This window comes from Phocoena phocoena, chromosome 7 (assembly GCF_963924675.1).
Source record: "Phocoena phocoena chromosome 7, mPhoPho1.1, whole genome shotgun sequence".
NCBI classification, from domain to species: domain Eukaryota; kingdom Metazoa; phylum Chordata; class Mammalia; order Artiodactyla; family Phocoenidae; genus Phocoena; species Phocoena phocoena.
This window is the reverse complement of record NC_089225.1, coordinates 86907755-86932389: the sequence shown is the minus strand read 5'-3', so window position 1 is coordinate 86932389 and position 24635 is coordinate 86907755. Positions and strand designations below refer to the sequence as shown.

Here is a 24635-nt window from a genome sequence, read left to right as displayed (position 1 = left end):
TCTTGTGTGAATGAGTCTGTAGGGTAAGTTCATTAACATGAGACTACAAGGTCAAAGGGTATGCATGCTTTGCAGTTTGATGTATATTGCCACTTGCCTTCTGAAAAGGTGGAACCAATTTTTACTTCCATTCAGTGTCTTGAGAATGACTATTTTCCTCCACCCACATTAACTTTCTGTGTAAACAATATTTTTAATCCTAGCCATTCTGATAAATAAAAAATAACTTCACACTATGATTTTGATTTTTTCATTGTAAGTAAGGTTGAGTATCTTTTTTATATTATATTGGCTATACTTAATTTTTGTGAATTGCCTTTTTATTTCATTAACCTGTAATTAAATTATATTAAGGAAATTAGCATTCTTTTTACACAAGTAGGAAATATATTTCCCAGTTTTCTGTTATGTGACTTTGTAAATGGTATTTTGTACTGTACTGATTTTTAATTTTGTATATTCAGATTTATCATTTTATGGTTTCTAAGATTACAAAATACTTACTCCACATAAACATTTTTCTAACATTTTTCTCTAATACTTTTATAGTTTAAAAATACTTTCATGGTTTACTTTTTATATTTAAATCTTCCATTTATCTGGAATTACATTTTTTTATGAAATGAGTTAGAGATTCAGCTTTATTTTTTCCCCTGATGGCTAACCAGCTGTCCCAACATCATTTATTAAATAATTTATCTCTCCTCACTTTTATTGTGTACTAAATTCCCATACATATTTGAATCCATACCCTGGGTGTACAGATATCCAGCATAAACAGCACAAATACAGCAGATAATATTCTCAAAAAACAGGATGTATGTAGTCATAATCAGTACTGACTGGTGGCTTGCTACTTGTTGACACCTTGAGGCAATGAATAAAAAGTACCCACATTCTTAAGACAATGGCATGCAAGCTAATAAAGAGCACCTATTTCAATTTATATGCAGGGTTTGTTTTTCCTCACATCAGTAACCCAGCAATTTATTAGATCACAACCTTCTAGCCAGGAACTCATTTTGGTTTCTCATTTAATCTTAGGCATTTCTGGTCTCATAAAAGCTGTTAAGTAATAATAATGTTGAACACTTATATTGTACTTTTCATCCCTAAGTTCTATCTAAACATTAACTAATTAAATGCATTGATGAAAGGAAGGGATTTGCAGACTTCTTCAGGAAAACTGATATCTGGTTGCACACCTGGGAGGGGATGATTCCTAAAAAGCATTAACTCCCTCTTTGAATGGTGCTCAGCGAGCAGAGGAATAAAAAGCTAGTGACATTATTTCACTTCTTTTGAAAATTTCCTTGGGTATCTTCTAATTAGTCTGGTTAAACTCACCTTTTATCTATCTCCCCAGATATTTCCTTTCTACATTCCTGGGGGTATTCAACAAGCTTCTTTTGATGTTTTCCCTGTCTGTTAATCACAAAATCATAGAATCTTCAAGCTGAGAGAAATCCTTACTGATCATCTAGTTTTGAATAACTTACTATGATCACTTTATTTTGTAGATGAGGAAACTGAGGCATGGAGAAGTTAAGTGACTTATTAATAAGGTCAGACAGCTTAGTGGGGACAAAACTGAGAATAGAAGCCAAGATGTCTAGCTCCCATTTCAGATCTAAATCGGCTTCAATCCTTTTTTTTTTTTTCCCTCTTTGTGATCATCTGAATTGCTTTTCCCTTTTCTTTTTTTTTTTTTGCGGTACGCGGGCCTCTCACTGTTGTGGCCTCTCCCGTTGCGGAGCGCGCAGGCTCCGGACGCGCAGGCTCAGCAGCCATGGCTCACGGGCCCAGCCGCTCCGCGGCATGTGGGATCTTCCCGGAGCGGGGCACGAACCCGTGTCCCCTGCATCGGCAGGCGGACTCTCAACCACTGTGCCACCAGGGAAGCCCGCTTTTCCCTTTTCTTTAACTTTTTTTTTTTTTTAACTCCACCCTTTCTGTACTTCTTCCCTTCTTTCTGCCTTTTATGTCTCTCCTAACCCTTAGTGGGTCATTCCCTTATATGATCAGGGAATATTGCTCCTATTTCTCCTCTATTTCTCTATCCCTTTAAACATGGGGTCTTTTGTTGTTTTTCTGTTAAAACGTCCTCCATTGGCCTCTACTCAGGTCCTCTCTGAAAAGCTGTATTTCTTCCATTTCTCCCACATACATGCATTCGGGGAGTTGCTTTGTTTTGCTTCGGTTTTTTCCAGCTGTAGTTGCTTCTTCCTTTAATTAAATTACTTCTCTAGTTTTGGTAAATAGCCTAGGGTTTAAGTTGATGTTAAGTCCATTTTCATCACAGAATTTCATGTTACTTTAATCGATGAATTTCCCAGTCATTCACTCAATAATAAGAATCATACTCCATGTTCAGAAATTCACACAAGATGTGACCACCTAAGAGAATTTTCATACAAGTAGTAAGTATGTTGGACAATAAATCTTTACATAAGCCAAAGACAAATCCAGTTCAGATCAGGACTGTGGGAGTAAACCTGGACCAGACTGTGCATCTTGTTTCCAGGCAGGGACTGAGTCCGTTTAGAAGTCCTCCATTTCTATACGGTGGATCAGTGGGCATCCAGTGACCTCAGAATTCTCAGGCTGCGCTCTGACCCTAGGAGCCCTCAGAAAGGCCCCTTCCTAGAGTAGTGCAGGGTGCTTAAGGGGGTGGATGGGTATCTGACATAGCCCAGCTGGGTGATGTTAGACAGCTCACATCACCTCTCTTGGCCTTAGTTCTCTCATATATTAGGTAAGGAAGCTGAGTTAAGGAAACCACTTAGAGCCTTTCCTTGTTTACTATTCAATGAGTAATAATGACATAACTAGGGCCAAAATGAATAGTAGAGACCTAAATACGATTTATTTTTGACACATAGCTAATTAACTCAATAGAGGAGTAAGATTCTGCTGACCATACCATGAGAATTTTCTGGAACTGTCTCAATTTAAAATATTTTAATCTATTTTCCCCTAAATAATACTCATGCACTTATATGAGACCATGTGGCCTGCTTTGGGGCTCAAAATATGTGGGCCACATAATTGTACTTACTGTTTGCAAATGCTTCTACTGAAGTTTCATGAGGTTGTGGCTTCAAGAGGCCACACCCCTTGAGGCACTTTCCATAGTGCAGAAAAAGTGAAATAGGCCCCTTCCTGTCTATATATATATATATTTTTTTAATAAATTTATTTATTTATGGCCGTGTTGGGTCTTCATTGCCGCGTGCAGACTTTTCTAGTTGTGGCGAGCAGGGGCTACTCTTTGTTGTGATGCATAGGCTTCTCATTGTGGTGGCTTCTCTTGTTGTGAAGCATGGGTTCTAGGCACGCAGGTTCAGTAGTTGTGGCTCACGGGCTCTAGAGCACAAGCTCAATAGTTGTGACGCATGGGCTTAGTTGCTCTGCAGCATGTGGGATCTTCCTGGACCAGGGCTTGGACCTGTGTGCCCTGCACTGGCAGGTGGATTCTTTTTTTTCTTTTTTTTTATTAATTAATTTATTTATTTTGGCTGTGTTGAGTCTTTGTTGCTATGCGTGGGCAGTTGTGGTGAGCAGGGGCTACCCTTTTTGCGGTGCTCAGGCTTCTCATTGGAGTGGCTTCTCTCGTTGCAGAGCACGGGTCTAGGCACACGGGCTTTAGTAGTTGTATGCAGGTTCAGTAGTTGTGGCTTGTGGGCTCTAGAGCACAGGCTCAGTAGTTGTGGCTCACGGGGTTAGTTGTTCCACGGCATGTGGGATCTTCCCGGACCAGAGCTTGAACCCGTGTCCCCTGCATTGGCAGGTGGATTCTTAACCACTGCGCTACCAGGGAAGCCCCAGCAGGCTGATTCTTAACCATTGCACCACGAGGGAAGTCCCGTTCCCCCCCCCCCACCCCCGTATACTTTTGTGAATAGGAAATTTATGTTCTTGGGCTCAGCTTTACCATTCAGCCATTGGAGAAAATTGAAATTCGTTTATCTTTTATTCCCTGAGATAGTTTCCATCAGGAAGCAAAATATAATTTGATAGGAATGGTGATGACCACTTACAGATCTACCCAATTATACTAACCCAGATAACCCAGATTAAATTATCACATAGTTTACAATATCTAAGTAGAAATTGTCACCTTTGGGAGAGGATCAGATAAGAGCTAATTGGTGACATCATAATCCACCCTCAGTGAAGTATTTGATTAGCCAAAATCTTAGTCCTGTTAGAACAGTCCCATAATGGATAAAGAAGGGTGTGGAGCAGCTAATTAGAGAAGACACAGTTTTCTGTTTATATACAAACATCCCAGCATTGAGCCTTGATAAGGAGCTCAAAGGCTAATTATGGGGAAATGCGGTTTTAACAAACTTTTTGAAATAAGAAAATTCCCTATGCTTCTTATTTTCAATTTTTGAGAAAAATAATGTGGTAGTATGCTTTTTATTTTCTATTTTTAAGAATTTATTATTAAAAGGAGTAAAATTTAGTTAACTAGACTTACTGTGGTGATGACTTTACAGTGTATACAACTATCGAATCATTACATTGTACACCTGAAACTAATATAATGTTATATGTCAATTTAAAAAAAAGTGAAATTTAGAATTGAATGAGAACTCAGAATATTATTGCTGTGGTTTAGGTTTTCAAACTTGGGCAGACTCCATAGGCTGTTTTTCTTTCCTCTCCAGGAACTCACCTGGCCTAGATCACTAGACGTCACTGTCCCCACCTGTTAATGCTGAGAAATGTCACTCAGAGAGAAAATAGTGAGTGCAGCCTTTCATAGTCCTCTGGCCAAGCAAATGCAACCTAAATTATATCTGAAATCATTTTACAATGCGTGACAATTTTGATTCTTCTACTAGTAACCAGGCTAGCTTGTTACTAGTGAGTGGCAGGTGGCTTTATTTAACATGAATGGGGTCTTTTGGTTAGACTTTCAGAGGAGGGGCCATTTGTCAAGTGCAGCAGCCCTCTTCATCAACGTATTGCCAACAGTTGTCCAGAATCTAGCTGTTACACAATGGCTGAGGAATGCCTGTATTAAAATGGAAGGTAACTTGACAAATCAGGGGGAAGGAATTCGTCGATGCATAAATTCAATGAGAAAGAGCTTTTTCTTCCTTGTTTCTTGTCCAAGTCCCCAGTGCTCTGTCCCTCTCCCCACGTAGATTTTGAATTTTGTGGTGGTGCTGAGAGAGTGAAGGTAACAGACATAAAAGAATCATTTGTGCCCTTTTCCCAATCCCACAGATTTCTATTGGCTACAGACCTTGAACATGACACTGCAATTTCCTGGTGCCACACATGAGTAATAAGCAGCTGTTTCTGAAACTGTGGTTTGGAGAAGGCAGCACTAGGTTATTTTTTAACTTAATTGTAATTTTCGATTGGTCTGCAAGAAAGCAAATCAAATAAAGTCTGTTGTCTTAGTCTGCAAGAAAGCCATAGGCCTCAAATTCCAATGCTGACCATCTTGACCAGAATAGAAGAGGGGGGAAAATGTGTGTATCCCTGAGCTGGAAGTTCGACCAGGCAGCTTTCATGGGCTGCTGTCACACAAGAAGCATAAGCATATTTGGTATATTTGTCAGTTAGCTGGATCATGGAGAGTGATAAATTTGACTATTCTTTGAGTTCTAGAAGTACCTGAAATGATAGAGTGAAAAGAATTTGTAGAGAGACTGCAAAAGACAAAGATAGAAAAATCTTGAAGATACCAGCTTGATAGTGCATTTTGTCTTTATCCTACAGTGCAATAAAAGGACACAATTTTAAGTTACAAACAGAAGTGTGCATTCTTTGAACACCAGGTCAGTATACCTCTGGAGTAGTCATATATGCAACACTCCCAAATTAAGTGAATCAGACTAGGATTTTCCTTAATACAAGAAATTAAGTTTAATGGAAAACAGAAACAAACTCTTGCACCCTATTTTGGACATATGCCTTTTCTCAAAGAGATAAGGCAATTTGGTATACAGAAAAGGTGAGGGAGACTGAGGAGATGGACAAAGAGCTACATGTGTTTTCTGCTAATTACTTTGTCATGATTTTGTTCACATAGAGAGATACTTTGGGGAAAATAACTAAACCAGGGATAACCAAACCTCATCTCAGAGGTCGGTTTCACTAGCATCTACAGCATATCCAAATGACCACCTGGTTAACGGAAACCATCAGCCTTCTAACGCTAAAGATGAATGGCCTTGGGGCTTCCCTGGTGGCGCAGTGGTTGAGAGTCCGCCTGCCGATGCAGGGGACACGGGTTAGTGCCCCGGTCCGGGAGGATCCCACATGCCGCGGAGCGGCTGGGCCCGTGAGCCATGGCCACTGAGCCTGCGCGTCCGGAGCCTGTGCTCCGCAACAGGAGAGGCCACGACAGTTGAGAGGCCCGCGCACCGCAAAAAAAAAAAAAAAAAAAAAAAAAAAGATGAATGGCCTTGTGACTTGTGATGGACTGATATAAAGTTATATTAACCTGTGACCAGGAAAAAAAAAGAGTGAAAAAGAGGGGCTCCTTGGGCTTTGGTCTTCTTTGAGGCTGCCATCTTCCTGTTGTTTGTGGTATATGGTCCCAACCTTAAGTCTCCACCAAGATGGCTAGGAAGTAGGAGTGAAAAGCACAATTCTTGAGGGCAGGAGGAGATGGTGGGAGGCAAGACACTTGATTTCTTTTTAAGTAATTATCCCAAGATATATCTGCTTTTTAAAAAGAACCCTAGGAGATGTCACACCTGGAGCCTGCTTCTCTTAGTGATGAAACCTCTAGACCAGAAGCCGGAATAGCTTCCCAGTGCTGCTAGTCGTGATATTCAAAGACAAGATTTAAACCTTCCAAATATACCTTTACCCCTTGAAATGTATCAGTATAAAGTTTTTCTTTCTATAATATTAAAGACATGTTTGTCAATTCTAAAATAAACTTATAGAATATTACCTCACTTTTCTGGAGGAAAAACTTCCAGCAGCTTCAGCCCTTGGGAACATGGCCCTGAACCTCAGCTGACAAATAGGAAGAGCAGTTACTCAAGTATAAAGAAGCAGAAAGGGTCTCTGAGTAGCGGAACTGCCACCAAGTCCATGTGTTCTTCGTGCTCCTCCCTAAATCGCATAGCGGAACTGCCACCAAGTCCATGTGTTCTTCGTGCTCCTCCCTAAATCGCACAGCAGAATGATTCAAAATGTTGTGACACAACAGTAGCACAAAGCTATGACTGCTACAGCCAAGGAAAAAGACTGGAAAGCATCCTCGGGCAGTCATCAGGAACTTAGGTGCCTGACGATTTACACTCTCTTAGGTTGCTCCGTATAAAACTGCCATTTTTATAGGTAAAGTCACCATTATACTTTTATAGGTAAAAATCACCATTTTATAGGTGGTATCTCCATTTTTATATTTTCAATCTATAGTTGGACAAGCAAAACAATCACATGTTAAACAATAGCCAAAAAATACAAAGGAACATCAATTTCTATTTATATTAAATTATGTGATGTAAAAATAAATTATATGAAGCACAAGAGATCCATGTCAGGTTAAGTAGCCAGAGATGGCTCTCCAGATCAAGCCAGAATAGATCTAAGCCTTAAAGCCTGGGTGAAATTTAAATAAGTGTTAAGAGAGGAAGTGAAAGAAAAGTAGAGGAAATACATGGGTGAAGGCACAGGAGCAAGAACAAGCATATTCTACACCAGGGAAACTTTCCTCGCAACGGAACATACATATGAAGAAACGGAAAATGAATTTGGATAGATGGTATGGAATCAGCTTATGGAGACACTCATATACCAGGCAAAATGTAAGCTGCAGTTTTGTCTAGTTCGCACTTGTATCAGTAACTGAGAATAGTAACTCAATGTAATTTTCTGACATGAACGAATGAAGAGTTTTTACCAATGATAAAATAAGAATTCAGCCAAAGGTTTGAGGGAAGAGATGACACACAATGAAAGTGGTGTCTAAAACTGACTAGTATATATGCTGGATGGATCAAAGGAAAAACGATTATCCAGAAATAAAACCGGAAGATTATTTCATTAATCTAGAGAGGGGTGATAAAAGCTTGAGATAGGATGGGAAAAAGACTTACACTAGAGACATTTAAAAGAGAATCAACGTGAACCTTGAAACTTATGCTAAGTGAAAGAAGCCAGTCATAAAAGACCACATATTATTCTATTTACATGAAATATCCAGAGTAGGTAAATCTATAGAGACAGAAAGTAGATTATTGGTTGCCTAGGGCTTGGGGGATGGGTTAGGGAGAAAACACTAGTGACTGCTAATGGGTATGGGGATTTGGGGAAAAGTTGATGAAATGTACACAACTCTGAATAAACTAAAACATGTTCGAGTGTAGACTCTAAATAGGTTAATTACATGTTATGTGAACTATATATCAATAAAGCTGTTATTTAAAAAAGAGAAAGAGAGGGGCTTCCCTGGTGGCACAGTGGTTAAGAATCCACCTGCCAATGCAGGGGACACGGGTTTGAGCCCTGGTCCGGGAAGATCCCACATGCTGCGGAGCAACTAAGCCCGTGCGCCACAACTACTGAGCCTGCACTGTAGAGCCCACGAGCCACAACTACTGAAGCCCACACACCTAGAGCCCGTGCTCCGCAACAAGAGAAGCCACCACAATAAGAGGCCTGCACACCGCAATGAAGAGTAGCCCCTGCTCGCCACAACTAGAGAAAGCCCACGTGCAGCAACGAAGACCCAACCCAGCCAAAAATAAATAAATTAATTTTTACAGATAAATAAATAATTAAATAAAAAGAGAAAGGGAATCAATAGAATGTGGTGCATGACAAGGTGTGTGTTTGATGAAGAAAATGAATCATTCACTGTAGACTCTATATAGTTTGATTTCATTGAAATAACAAGACTGTCCACTAACACCATTATTATTTAATATTGTTTTAGGAGTGCTGCATGATGCAATAAGACATAAAACATGAAAGGAAGGGACCAGATTATTTCCTTCAGAAAACCCAAAAGAATCACCTAAAAATGATAGGCATTCCTGCACATTTAGTAATATAGTATATGAGATGGACACAAATATCAGTATATTCTAATACACCAGCAATAGCTGATAAGAAAAAATATTATACAAAAGTTTAACCTTAAAATAACTTAAATAACAACTGTGAGTGGCTTACATTATGGAGAACAGTATGGAGGTTCCTTAAAAAACTAAAAATAGAATTACCATATGACCCAGCAATCCCACTACTGGGCATATACCCAGAGAAAAACATAATTCAAAAAGACACGTGCACCCCAATGTTCATTGCAGCACTATTTACAATAGCCAGGTCATGGAAGCAACCTAAATGCCCATCGACAGATGAATGGATAAAGAAGTTGTGGTACATATATACAATGGAATATTACTCAGCCATAAAAAGGAACGGAATTGAGTCATTTGTTGAGACGTGGATGGATCTAGAGACTGTCATAAAGAGTGAACTAAGTCAGAAAGAGAAAAACAGATATCATGTATTAATGCATATATGTGGAATCTAGAAAAATGGTACAGATGAACTGGTTTGCAGGGCAGAAATAGAGACACAAATGTAGAGAACAAATGTATGGACACCAAGAGGGGTGGTGGGGGTGGGGGTTGTGGGATGAATTGGGAGACTGGGATTGACATGTATACACTAATATGTATAAAATGGATAACTAATAAGAACCTGCTGTATAAAAAATAAATTTAAATTAAAAGTCAGTGGCTTATACAAAGGAAAAAAACAAATTTGTATTATTAATAAATGAAGATTTAATAAAATGGAGATAGGGAGACTAAATGTTGTGAAGATATCAATTCCCAAATTAATTTTTAAAAGCTTATTAAAATGTCCAGATAGGAATAAATAAAAATAACTGGCACTATAAATTTGATGAAATATTTCAAAAGCCTTCAAAATGTTCATACCCCTTACACTTTGTACCAAGAAAATCTTCTAGATAAAGAAAAACTTTATGTACAAGATGCCCCCATCTTCTCTTTTAGATCCTAGATGATAACTCTCATGTCTTCCTTAAGGTGTTCTCTTCTCATCCTCAGTTCCTTAAAACAACCTTTACTCATCTGGTTTCCAGACCAGGTGAGTTCTATATCCTGATGTTTTCCCCTAAATGGACTATAGTTTGTTAGTGCCTCTCTTTAAATGTGTCATTAACTTTGGTTGTTTAGAAAAGAGTAAAATAAGTAAAACAAAACTCAGCTTAAAGTATTGTTACTACAATTTATAAATAACCCCGTTGGGTATATGATTTGGTAGTGGTTATTTCTTAGAAAGTGTATATCATGTGTTGGTATTAGGAACACATTTTCCTGGGGTTGATTGGAGTTAATGGTCCTTGAGAAAACATAAGTAAAAGGAGGTCTTATCTATGGCTTTTTAAAGGTAATGGGGAGGAGAATAAATTTTAAAATGGTGGAAAATATGCTTGCTTGACTCAAAAAAAAGAAAAAAAGCCAGCATAATTTCTACCCCCTTTATTAAGAAAAAAAACAACACCCTTATAAAGTAGTAAACCTGGTTCTTCTGTTCCATTTCTGCATCAATACAAAAATAATATACATTGCTTTTAAAAATGCCAAAACAACCATATACAAGGTGAAAGACGTGCTTTTCCAACTTGTTCCCTTCCCTAGATTTAACCATTATATTCATTTTTAAAACATCATGAGATTATTCAATAGTGATGTTCATAAACCACTTTAGTTTTTATCTCCAGTATTATGTATAGCTTGATTATTTGCAAAATACATTATTAATTTTTTAAAATTTTATTGAAGTATAGTTGATTTACAATGTTGTGTTAATTCAGTTTTACATATATATATTCTTTTTCATTATGGTTTATCACAGGATATTTTTCTCCACACCCTCTCCAGCATTTGTTATTTGTAGACTTCTTAGTGATGGCCATTCTGACTGGTGTAACATGGTCCCTCAATGTAGTTTTGACTTGCATTTCTCTAATAATTAGCCATGATGAGCATCTTTTCATGTGCCTATTGGCCCTCTGTATGTCTTCTTTGGAGAAATGTCTGTTTAGATCTTCTGTCCATTTTTTGATTGGGTTTTGTTTTTGTTTTTTTTGAGTTGTATGAGCTGTTTGTATATTTTGGAAGTTAAGCCCTTGTTGGTCGCATCATTTGCAAATATTTTCTCCCAGTCCATAGGTTGTCTTTTCATTTTGTTTATGGTTTCATTTGTTGTGCAAAAGCTTATAAGTTTGATTAGGTACCACTTGTTTATTTTTGCTTTTATTTCTGTTGCCTTGGGAGACTGACCTAAGAAAACATTGGTACAATTTATGTCAGAGAGTGTTTTTGCCTGTGTTCTCTTCTAGGAGTTTTATGGTGTCATGTTTTATATTTAAGTCTTTAAGTCATTTTGCATTTATTTTTGTGTATGGTGTGAGGGTGTGTTCTAATTTCGTTGATTTGCATGCGGCTGTCCAACTTTCCCAGCACCACTTGCTGAAGAGACTGTCTTTTCCCCATTGTATATTCTTGCCTCCTTTGTTGAAGATTAATTGACCGTAGGTGTGTGGGTTTACTTCTGGGCTCTCTGTTCTGTTCCATTGATCCATATGTTTGTTTTTGTGCCAATACCATGCTGTTTTGAATACTGTAGCTTTGTAGTACCCAAATCCTTTGGGTAGTATTGTCATTTTAACAATATTAATTCTTCCAATCCAAGAGCATGGCATAGCTTTCCATTTCTTTGAATCATCTTCAGTGTCCTTTATTAAGGTTTTGTAGTTCTCAGTATGTAAGTCTTTCACCTCCTAGGTGGGGTTTATTCCTAAGTATTTTATTTTATTTTATTTTTGATGTGACTTTAAAAGGGATTGCTTGTTTACATTCTCTTTCACATATTTCATTGTTAGTGTAAAGAAATTGCAAAATACATTATTACATTACTTGTAGTCTTTTTTTGTACTATCAGCTATTACTATTTGTTCACCTTGGCCTTCTAATATCTCTTTAAATATGATTTACTGCTCTCAGATGTTATTTTTATGTAAAATTATCATTTTAACTATGATTCACTTGAAAGTATCCATTTCTAGCTCTTTCCAAATTAAATTTAATCTTCGTTTTTTTCTTATATCAAAATCAGCATGTATATGCATGTGCATCAATGAGAAAGAAATAAAGGCAAATTTTATCTTGTTAGTGTATGAACTGCCAAAGTCTTTGAAGCCCGTGCAGTATTAGTTAAGTGAGGAGGGCTCTGATGGACCATTGGCTCCAAACTCACGGATGTTTGCAGGCCAGCAGGTGAGGGGACTGTGGGAGGCAGGCAGACTCAAGACACTGTGGCCTCATGGGGACAAGTGTCAGTTGAAGAGCACGTGCCTCGGCAGGAGCAAGCAGCCTCTACTCACAGCTGGGATCATCATCGTGTTGGAATTCAGGCCTAGTTTTTCCAGATCTAATGATTTTCCAAAAGAAGCCAAAAATCTGGAATTTTATGTGAAACCTTCCAATTATTAAATTGGCTTTTTTTTTTTAAACACTAAAAGATTTTTTTTTAATCTTGAGGCTAAATATAGCACTCAGACTGCCAAATTGCAGCTTCTGTGTATTATTATAATTATCAGCAGCAAGAGAAACCTATTTTCCACATTTGTTACATGTTCTTAGGGGAGAAAGAAAAAAAACTACTCTATTAACTCATCAGAAAACAGATATTATTGAATGTACAACATAAAATACTACATTAGTACTTACCCTATATGTTTTCAGTCTATTTTGGGAAATCGACCACACTGCTCTTATACCGCACGATAACTGTCAAGTTAGTCTGTGAAAGTAGGGTTCCCCATTTGTTGGTCCTCAGTCCTCTACAACACACTACAAAAAAAAAGAGGAATACGAAAGAAATTTCAACATCTTCATTTTCCAACCTCCAGTGGTTTAAGCCAGAGAGTTCTTTTGGAGTGAAAATACTATGTCTTTTCTTTCTCAGAGTTGCTGAGAAATTATAATTAGAGGTTTTCCTGTTGTGTAAAGGAAAGGAATTCCTCCTGCATCTGCAAGACTTCTCAACAAATTTGCTTCTTCCCTGTTCCATTTCTCTTTCTGCAGGTGATAGAGGGAAAGCTGGCTCCGTTCTTGGGCAAGGTCATTAAATTTGCCGCCTCACATGTGTACAGCTGCAGTCTTTGTAGCCAGAAGGGGTTCATCTGTGAAATCTGTAACAATGGAGAGATCCTCTACCCTTTTGAGGATATTTCAACAAGCAGGTACACAATCTCTTGTCTTATAAAAGTATACCTGAATATGTCACATGCAGTGTTATTGGGCCAGAGCTGGCCAGCTTTTAGTTGAGTACTGTATCTGTCTCGTCCTCTGTATCAGATTTCCCTTATTCCTGGAGATCATTTTTAACCCTTTGGTTTCCTATATTTATTTCCAACTCATCTTGCTACCTTTATCCAGAATGAGGTAACAAAGTTGCATAGCCTAGCTCTGCATTATTAGGTAACAAAGAATGTTCAGATTCATTTTTAGAATGAAGATGGGGAAGGAAGAATCCTCACAACCATCCCAGGTCAAGTGATAGGCAATGGAAATCACAGTCGCAGAGGAAGACCAAAACTGGATTGGCCACTAGGAAGAAAACCAGAGGACACTGATGAACAGCCCTCTGGCTCACCACAAGCTCTTCTGCATAAATGCACTGCAGTGTAGTGATGAAAGTTTTAGGACCCAAAGGAGAGAAAAGTGGGATTTTCATGGGATAATCATGTGGGATTATTTTTCTAACCAAAGTAATATTTGGGTATCGTCACTTCCATTGATTGATGGACGATTTTTTCCCCAGCCTAAGAGCGGGGTTTTTCCTGTCACTTTTACTGAGTCATAAAATGATGCATATCACATTTCCTTTCATCCCAAAAGCATAACAGAAATATACATTGTATGTATGTGCACTGGCTTCTTTGGGCACGAATGTCATGGCTCATTTCCCACCCTGCTGGGCTCACTTACTCTGTAGTTCAGAATAGAAGGTGAGGCACATAGCAAGGGAGGGTTGAAGTGTGTGTAGTAGAGCTAAGATATTAAGAGTTGACTCAGCCCTTCTGGCCTCTTCTTAAATGCAGAGGCTATTTGTAAACATCCAGGCCCCACACACAGAAAGACAAGACACATAAACACAAGACCCACACACACACACATGCACACACTCCAGCCTCCAGTTTCCTGAGTACAGGTATTTAGCTAATAATCTAAAGATTATATACTTCTTAAAAATGTATACCACACAAAAACTTGTATACAAATGCTCGTAGCAACAGTATTGATAATAACCAAAAACTAGAAACAATATAAATGCCTATCAGCTGATTACTGGATAAACAAAATGTGACATATTCCACAGTGGAATACTACACAATCTCTTGTCTTATAAAAGTACACCTGAATATGTCACATGCATACTATGCATATGTCACATGGAATACTATTCAGCCTAAAAAGGAATGAAGTATATGCTGCAACGTGGATGAACCTTGAAAACATTATGCTGAGTGCAAGAAACCAGACACAAAAGGCCACATATGTTCCATTTATAGGAAGTGTTCCAAATAGGCAAATCCATAGAGACAGAAAGTAGATTAGTAGTTGCCTAGAGCTTGGTGAAAGGGTAAAAAGGGAGTAACTACTAATGGGTATGGATTTCTTTTGGGAGTGATGAAAATGTTCTAGAATTAGATAATGGTGATGGTTACACAGTCTTGTGAATACAATAAAAAGCAGTGAATTTTATGCTTTAAAAGAGTGAATTATACTGCAATAAAAATATTTAATAAAAATTAAATTTAAAAAATGCTTCCAACTGAATAAACCATATATTCTGGACCATAAAAGAAGTCTCAGTAAATTTAAAAAGATTGAAACCATACCAAATATGTTCTCTGACACATGGAATTAAGATATCCAGTAGAAAAATAAAATCTGGGAAACCCCAAAATATTTGGAAATTAAATAATACACTCTAAAAACTCATGGGTCAAAGAAGAAATCCACCACAAGAGAAATTTTAAAAATATTTGTAAATGAATGAAAATGAAATACAAAATATCAAAATGTATGGAATGCAGCTAAAGTAGTGCTCTGAGTGAAATTTATAGCTATAAACACCTATATCAGAAAAGAAGAAAGAAGTTCTCAAATTAATAATCTAAAATTCCACTTTAAGAAACGAGATAATGAAGAGCAAAATAAATCCAAAGCAAGCAGGAGGAAGGAAAGGATAAAGATTAGAGCAGATATCAATGAAGTAAAAAACAGAAAAGCAGTAGATTGATGAAACCACAAATTAGTTCTTTGAAAAGATCAACAGGGACTTCCCTGGTGGTCCAGTGGTTAAGAATCCGCCTTCCAATGCAGGGGATGCGGGTTCGATCCCTGGTCAGGGGACTAACATCCCACACGCCACAGGGCAACTAAGCCTGTGCACCACAACTACTGAACACATGAGCCATAACTAGTGAGCCCACATGCCGAAACTGCAGAGCCCACGCACTCTGGAGCCTGTGAGCCACAACTACAGAGCCCACGCACTCTGGCTCCCATGTACCACAACAAAAGATCCCGTGTGCTGCAACTAAGACCCAACTCAGCCAAAAATAAATAAATATTTTTTAAAAATATATCAACAAACTTGATAACCCTTTAGGTAAGCTGACCAAGAAATTAAGAGGGAAGACATGGATTCCCAAAATCAAGAATGAAAAAGCGTACAGCAATTTAAAAAATTTTAAAGAGATAGTATAAACAACTTCATGCCAACAAGTTAGACAACTTAGATAAAATGGATAAATTTCTGGAAAGACAAATTACCAAGACTGACTCAAGAAGAAATAGAAATATGAATAGACCTACAAGAAATTGAAATAGTAATCTTAAATTACTTTAAATCTTCCCATGAAACAGTTGGATGGCTTCACTGGTGAATTTTCTTGAATATTTAAAGAAATAATACCATCCTTTACACAGTGATAAAGAGGGGCATTACATAATGATAATGGGGTCGATTCTTCAAAAAGACATAACAATCCTTAGTGTGTATGAACAAAGAGTCAAAATACATCAGACAAAAACTGATATAACTACATGGAGAAACATGAATCCACTGTTCTATTTATATATATATATATACAATATTATAGTTACAGACTTCACCACCACTCTATCAGTAACTGATAGATCCAGTAGGCAGAAAATCAGTGAGCGTATAGTTAAACTGAAAAGCACTATCAACCAAGTGAATCTAATTGACATCCATGTCAATTCATGTGGTTCATCCAACAACAACAGAATTTGCATTCTTCTCAAGTTCACATGGAATATTTACCAAGAGAGACCATATTCTGGGCCATAAAACACATCTGGACAAATTTTAAAGAATAAAAATTATGCAAAGTATGTTCTCAGACCATAATGAAATTAAACTAGTATTTCATAACAGAAAGGTACCTGGAAAATACCTACATATTAGAAGATTAACAGTATACCTTCAGAGACAGCAGAAGCAAGAAGAACTACAATCCTGCAGCCTGTGGAATGAAAACCACATTCACAGAAAGAAAGACAAAATGAAAAGGCAGAGGACTATGTACCAGATGAAGGAACAAGATAAAACCTGAGAAAAACAACTAAATGAAGTGAAGATAAGCAACCTTCCAGAAAAGGAATTCAGAATAATGATAGTGAAGAGGATCCAGGACCTCAGAAAAAGAATGGAGGCAAAGATCGAGAAGATGCAAGAAATGTTTAACAAAGACCTAGAAGAATTAAAGAACAAGCAAACAATAAAATAACTGAAATAAAAAATACACTAGAAGGAATCAATAGCAGAATAACTGAGGCAGTAGAACGGATAAGTGACCTGGAAGACAGAATGGTGGAATTCACTGCTGCAGAACAGAATAAAGAAAAAAGAATGAAAAGAAATGAAGACAGCCTAAGAGACCTCTGGGACAACATTAAATAAACCAATATTCACATTGTATGGGTCCCAGAAGGAAAAGAGAGAGAGAAAGAACCCCAGAAAATACTTGAAGAGATTATAGTCAAAAACTTCCCTAACATGGGAAAGGAAATAGCCACCCAAGCCTAGGAAGTGCAGAGAGTCACAGGCAGGATAAAGCCAAGGAGAAACACGCTGAGACACATAGTGATCAAATTGACAGAAGTTAAAGCCAAAGAAAAATTATTAAAAGCAACAAGGGAAAAATGAGAAATAACATACAAGGGAACTCCCATAAGGTTAACAGCTGATTTCTCAGCAGAAACTCTACAAGCCAGAAGGGAGTGGCACGATATATTTAAAGTGATGAAAAGGAAGAACCTACGACCAAGTTTACTCTACCCAGCAAGCATCTCATTCACATTTGACAGAGAAATCAAAAGCTTTACAGACAAGCAAAAGCTAAGAGAATTCAGCACCACCAAACCAGCTCTACAACAAATGCTAAAGGAACTTCTCTAAGTGGGAAACACAAGACAAGGACCTACAAAAACAAACCCAAAACAATTAAGAAAATGATAATAGGAACATACATATTGACAATTACCTTAAATGTGAATGGATTAAATGCTCCAAGCAAAAGACAGAGGCTTGCTGAATGGATACAAAAACAAGACCCATATATATGCTATCTACAAGAGACTCACTTCAGACCTAGGATCACATACAGACTGAAAGTGAGGGGATTGAAAAAGATATTCCATGCAAATGGAAATGAAAACAAAGCTGGAGTAGCAATACTCATATCAGTTAAAATAGACTTTAAAATAAAGAATGTTACAAGAGACAAGGAAGGACACTACATAATGATCAAGGGATCAATCCAAGAAGAACATATAACCATTATAAACATATACGCACCCAACATAGGAGCACCTCAATACATAAGGCAAGTCCTGACAGCCATAAAAGGGGAAATCAACAGTAACACAATAATAGTAAGGGACTTTAACACCCACTTTCACCAATGGACAGATCATCCAAAATGAAAATAAATAAGGAAACACAAGCTTTAAATGACACAATAATCCAGATAGATTTAATTGATATTTATAGGACATTCCATCCGAAAACAGCAGATTACACTTTCTTCTCGAGTGCACAGGGAACATTCTCCAGGATAGATCACATCCTGGGTCACAGATCAAGCCTCCGTAAATTTAAGAAAACTGAAATCATATCAAGCATCTTTTCTGACAACAACACTATGAAATTAGAAATAAATTACAGGGAAAAATACATAAAAAACACAAACACATGGAGGTTAAACAATATGTTACTAAATAAACAGGAGATCACTGAAGAATTCAAAGAGGAAATCAAAAAATGCCTAGAGACAAATGACAACAAAAACACAACGATCCAAAACCTATGGGATGCAGCAAAAGCAGTTCTAATAGGGAAGTTCATAGCAATTCAAGCTCTCTTCAAGAAACCAGAAAAATCTCAAATAAACAATCTAACCTTACACCTAAAGGAACTAGAGAAAGAAGAACAAACAAAACCCAAAGTTAGTAGAAGGAAAGAAATCATAAAGATCAGAGCAGAAATAAATGAAATAGAAACAAAGAAAACAATAGCAAAGATCAATAAAACTAAAGGCTGGTTCTTTGAGAAAATAAACAAAATTGATAAACCTTTAGCCAGACTCATCAATAAAAAGAGGGAGAGGACTCAAATCAATAAAATTAGAAATGAAAAAGGAGAAGTTACAGTGGACACTGCAGAAATATAAAGCATCATAAGAGACTAGTACAAGCAACTCTATGCCAATAAAATGGGCAACCTGGAAGAAATGGACAAATTCTTAGAAAGGTATAACCTTCCAGGACTGAACCAGGAAGAAATAGAAAATATGAGCAGACCAATCACAAGTAATGAAATTGAAACCATGATTAAAAATCTTCCAACAAACAAAAGCCCAGGACCAGATGGCTTCACAGGTGAATTCTATCAAACATTTAGAGAAGAGCTAACACCCATCCTTCTCAAACTCTTCCAAAAAATTGCAGAGCAAGGAACACTCCCAAACTCATTCTATGAGGCCACCATCACCCTGATACCAATACCAGACAAAGATACTACAAAAAAAGAAAATTACAGACCAATATCACTGATGAATATAGATGCAAAAATTCTCAACAAAATACTAGCAAACAGAATCCAACAACACATTAAAAGGATCGTACACCATGATCAAGTGGAATTGATTCCAGGGATGCAAGGATTCTTTAATATATACAAATCAATCAATGTGATACACCATATTAACAAATTGAAGAATAAAAACCATATGATCATCTCAATAGATGCAGAAAAAGCTTCTGACAAAATTCAACACCGATTTATGATAAAAACTCTCCAGAAAGTGGGCATAGAGGGAACCTACCTCAACATAATAAAAGCCATATACAACAAACCCACAGCAAACGTCATTCTCAATGGTGAAAAACTGAAAGCATTTCCTCTAAGATCAGGAACAAGACAAGGATGTCCACCCTCGCCACTCTTATTCAACATAGTTTTGGAAGTCCTAGCCATGGCAATCAGAGAAGAAAAAGAAATAAAAGGAATACAAATTGGAAAAGAAGAAGTAAAACTGTCACTGTTTGCAGATGATGTGATACTATACATAGGTAATCCTAAAGATACCACCAGAAAACTACCAGAGCTAATCAATGAATTTGGTAAAGCTGCAAGGTACAAAATTAATGCTCAGAAATCTCTTGCATTCCTATACACTAAGAACAAAAGATCAGAAAGAGAAATTAAGGGAACAATCCCATTCACCATTGCAACAAAAAGAATAAAATACCTAGGAATAAACCTACCTAAGGAGGTAAAAGACCTGTATTCAGAAAACTACAAGACACTGATGAAAGAAATTAAAGATGATACAAACAGATGGAGAGATATACCATGTTCTTGGATTGGAAGAATCAATATTGTGAAAATGACTATACTACCCAAATCAATCTACAGGTTCAGTGCAATCCATATCAAATTACCAATGGCATTCTTTACAGAACTAGAAAAAAAAAATTTTAATTTGTATGGAGACACAAAAGACTCCGAATAGCCAAAGCAATCTTGAGGGGAAAATACAGAGCTGGAGGAATCAGACTCCCTGACTTCAGACTATACTACAAAGCTACAGTAATCAAGACAATATGGTACTGGCACAAAAACAGAAATATAGATCAATGGAACAGGATAGAAAACCCAGAGATAAACCCACACACCTATGGTCAACTAGTCTATGACAGAGGAGGCAAGGATATACAATGGAGAAAAAGACAACCTCTTCAATAAGTGGTGCTGGGAAAACTGGACAGCTACATGTAAAAGAATGAAATTAGAACACTCCCTAACACCATACACAAAAATAAACTCAAAATGGATTAAAGACCTAAATGTAAGACCAGACACTATAAAACTCTTAGTGGAAAACAGAGGAAGAACACTCTTTGACATAAATGACAGCAAGATCTTTTTTGACCCACCTCCTAGAATAATGGATATAAAAACCAAAATAAACAAATGGGGCCTAATGAAATTCAAAAGCTTTTGCACAGCAAAGGAAACCATAAAGAAGATGAAAAGACAACCCTCAGAATGGGAGAAAATATTTGCAAACGAATCAAAAGACAAAGGATTAATCTCCAAAATATATAAATAGTTCATACAGCTCAGTATTAAGAAAACAAACAACCCAATCCAAAAATGGGCAGAAGACCTAAATTGACATTTTTCCAAAGAAGTCATACAGGTGGCCAAGAGGCATATAAAAAGCTGCTCAACCTCACTAATTATTAGAGAAATGCAAATCAAAACTCTAGTGAGGTATCACCTCACACTGGTCAGAATGGGCATCATCAGAAAATCTACAAATAAGAAATGCTGGAGAGGATGTGAAGAAAAGGGAACCCTCCTGCACTGTTAGTGAGAATGTAAATTGATACAGCCACTATGGAGAACAGTATGGAGGTTCCTTAAAAAACTAAAAATAGAATTACCATATGACCCAGCAATCCCACTACTGGGCATATACCCAGAGAAAAACATAATTCAAAAAGACACATGCCCGCCAATGTTCATTGAAGCAGTATTTACAATAGCCAGGTCACGGAAGCAACCTAAATCCCCATCGACAGATGAATGGATAAAGAAGATGTGGTACATATATACAATGGAATATTACTCAGCCATAAAAAGGAATGAAATTGGGTCATTTGTAGAGACGTGGATGGACCTAGAGACTGTCATACAGAGTGAAGTAAGTCAGAAAGTGAAAAACAAATATCGTGTATTAACACATATATGTGGAATCTAGAAAAATGGTACAGATGAACCAGTTTGCAAGGGAGAAATAGACGCAGATGTAGAGAACAAACGTATGGACACTAAGGGGGGAAAGCAGGGGGCCAGGGCGGGGAGCAGGTGTTGGGATGAATTGGGAGATTGGGCTGAGATATATACACTAATATGTATAAAGTAGATAACTAATAAGAACCTGCTGTGTTAAAAATAGAATAAAGTAAAAATTTTTTTTAAAAACCCAATATACCTTCAAGTAACAGATGAGTTTATAACTTTACATTCACATAAAAACCTGCACATGGGTATTTATAGCAGCTTTATTCCTCATCACCCAAAACTGGAAACAACCAAGTTGTCCTTTAATAGGTGGATGGATAAATGAACTGTGGTATAGGCATACAGTGCAGTGTTATCCAGGGATAAAAGAAATGAGCTATTATGCCACAAACGGACATGGAGGAAAATTAAATGCCTATAATTGAGTGAAAGAAGCCAATCTGAAAAGGCTACGTACTATATGATTCCAAATCTGTGACGTTCTGAAAAAGGCAAAACTATACAGATGGTAAGAAAATCACTGATTACCAGGGGTTTGAGAGGGGGTAGGGAGGGACGAATAGGTGAAGCACAGGAAATTTTTTGGGCAGTGAGATTATTCTATATGATTCTGTGATAGTGTACACATGACATCATACATTTGTCAAAACTCACAGAGCTGTACAACACAGAATGAACCTTTATTTAAACTGCAGACTTCAGTTAATAATATGTCAATATTGGTTCATTAATTGTAACTGACATACCACACTAATGCAAGATGTTGATAATACGGAAAACTCAGGGAGAGGCGGTACTAATACAGGAACTCTGTATTCTGTAAATCTAAAACTGTCCTAAAAAATAAAATCTATTAAAATAAAACAATTCATTTAGCTGAACATTTGACCCAAAGATCAAGGCTGAAAATTTTTCATAAACTTTATTAGAACGATTTTAGATTTACAGAAAAATCACAAAGATAGTACAGAGAGTTCCTTTATACCTCACACCCAGTTATGTTAGTATGGTACATTTGTTACAATTCATGAACCAATATTGATACATTATTATTAGCCAAAGTCCATAGTTTTTTTTCCAGTTTCCTTAGTTTTTACCTAGTGTCCTTTTCTGTTCCAGAATATCACCTTACATTTAATTGTCACATCACCCTAGGCTCCTTGGCGGTGACAGTTTCTCAGGCTTTGTTTTTATGACTTTGACAGTTTCGAGGGGTACTGGTCAGGTATTTTGTAGAATCCCTCTATTGGGATATACTTGTTGTTTTTCTTATGATTACACTGGGTTCTGTGGGTCTGGGAGGAAGAACACAGCAGCAGTGTCATTTTCATCATATCATATCATGGGTATGTACTATGAACGTGACTGATCACTGTAGTCTTTGTGTCAAGTGTCTCCACTTTAAAGTTACTCTTCTTTCTGCCACCCACTCCATCCCCTTTCCATACTTTCCTTCTGGAAGGAAGTCAGTACTTTCAGCCTACACTTAAGCAGTGGGGAGTTATACCCCATCCCTTTGTGAGTGCAGTATGTACAAAATTATTTGGAATTCTTCTGCATAAGAGATTTGTTTCTTCCCCATTTATTTATTTCTTCAATTATTTACTCATGTCAATATGGACTCATGCATATTTATTTTATACTTTGGGTTATAATCCAATACCACTTTATTTTGTTACTCAAACTGTTCTGGTTTTAGCCATTTAATAACTCTTTCAGTTGGCTTCTGTGTCCCTTTGGCATATCCCAATGATTATGGGGTTTTTGGTTTTGAGCATTTCCTTACTTTCTGGCACTGTCAGTTGCTCCAGGCTAATCTTATATAATTCCTGCCCTAATCCTAGAAGCAGCCGTTTCTCCAAGGAGCCCTGGTTCCTTTTCATAGAGAATATTAGAAGCGAAGATCAGGGTGCTGGGATGCACACATTTTTAAAGCCCTCAGTCCCAGGACTTGTCCCTTGCAGGGACAGAGGTACTCCCCTCTCACTGCACATCAGAATCTCCTGTGAGACCTGGCTTCTTTAAATCCCCAGAATCTGTATCTTCAAAGACTCCCCATGTGATTCTAAGTCACATTCAGAAGGAAAAGATCCCTCCTGTAAGATGTCTGTGGTCATGATCAGAGGTGCTGGATTCTCACAAAGCAAAACGACCACATTAGCACATCTATGGGCTCATAGGGCCTTTACCCAGTAGGAAAGAATACATAGCTAGTTAGAATGCTCTGTTTCTCCCTTGGTCAGATGCAGTTCTCGAAGCTTGCACAAATGTCTGAGTCCGAAGGAGCTCTGACCTGCCTTCCTGGAATTCCAGGTGGATAATACTTTCCAGGAGCCTGTTGCGCTTTCCCATCGTGTTCAGTTTCCAGTTAAACACTGGGAGTGGCTTTACACATCAATGGAAAAGAACAAAAAGAAACACTAATAAAAGATTTACTGAAGGAAAACTTTAATCAGAAATAGAGTTGCAGATTTAAAACATATCTATAAAGATGTACTGAATAAACAAATGTGGGTAAATAAAAGTAAGTTTGAATTGTGGGATAAATTTTTAAATCTATGCATAATTGAAATCTTTATGGATGAAGTAATGATGCATTGGATTTACTTCAGAATAATCTGATGGTGGGAGAAAGGCGATAAATATAGGTGAAAGAGATAGATAATTGTTGAAGCTAGGTGCTCGGTACACAGGGGTTTATTATACTATCCTCTCTACTTCTGAATATGTTTGAAATTTTCCATAATAAAATACGTTTTAAAACTCTGTATGTGAAAATCCTAGAAATTTAGTATTTAGTGAATTTGTTACCACATCCTTGACCATCTTGCTAAATTCAGCACCTCTGCACCCTCCGAACTATATTTAATGTCCTTTCAGATCCAAATATCATGTGAATAGCATAATTACAATTCAGTAAAGAACATTCCACAAGCATTAGAACTATTCTTTCTTTCAATAAATGATTCATTGAACATATTATGTTTGTGCACTGGGCTGGGTTCTAGAGACACACAGTGAACCCGGCATGCTCCTTGCTCGCAAATAGTTGAGAGTCTCTAGTAAGAGACAGGCAAGCCAGTAGGCAGTTGTGTTAACATGTGGGAGGAGCCACAGTAGAGGGAGTGGACCTGGGGCTCCAAGAAGGGGAATGACGTATATTGTGGGTAGAAAGACGTTCCACAATTTCTAAA

General features: G+C 37.3%; 1 protein-coding gene across 1 annotated transcript in view; it reads left to right on the top strand.

Moving 5' to 3' along the window:
• The window catches only part of PLEKHM3 (pleckstrin homology domain containing M3), a 180712-nt gene that overhangs the window by 139164 nt on the left and 16913 nt on the right, over positions 1-24635 (top strand). Inside the window, exon 7 of the mRNA XM_065880856.1 lies at positions 13116-13273. Coding sequence (XP_065736928.1) covers positions 13116-13273 — 158 coding nt within the window. The remainder of the gene's footprint in view (positions 1-13115; positions 13274-24635) is intronic.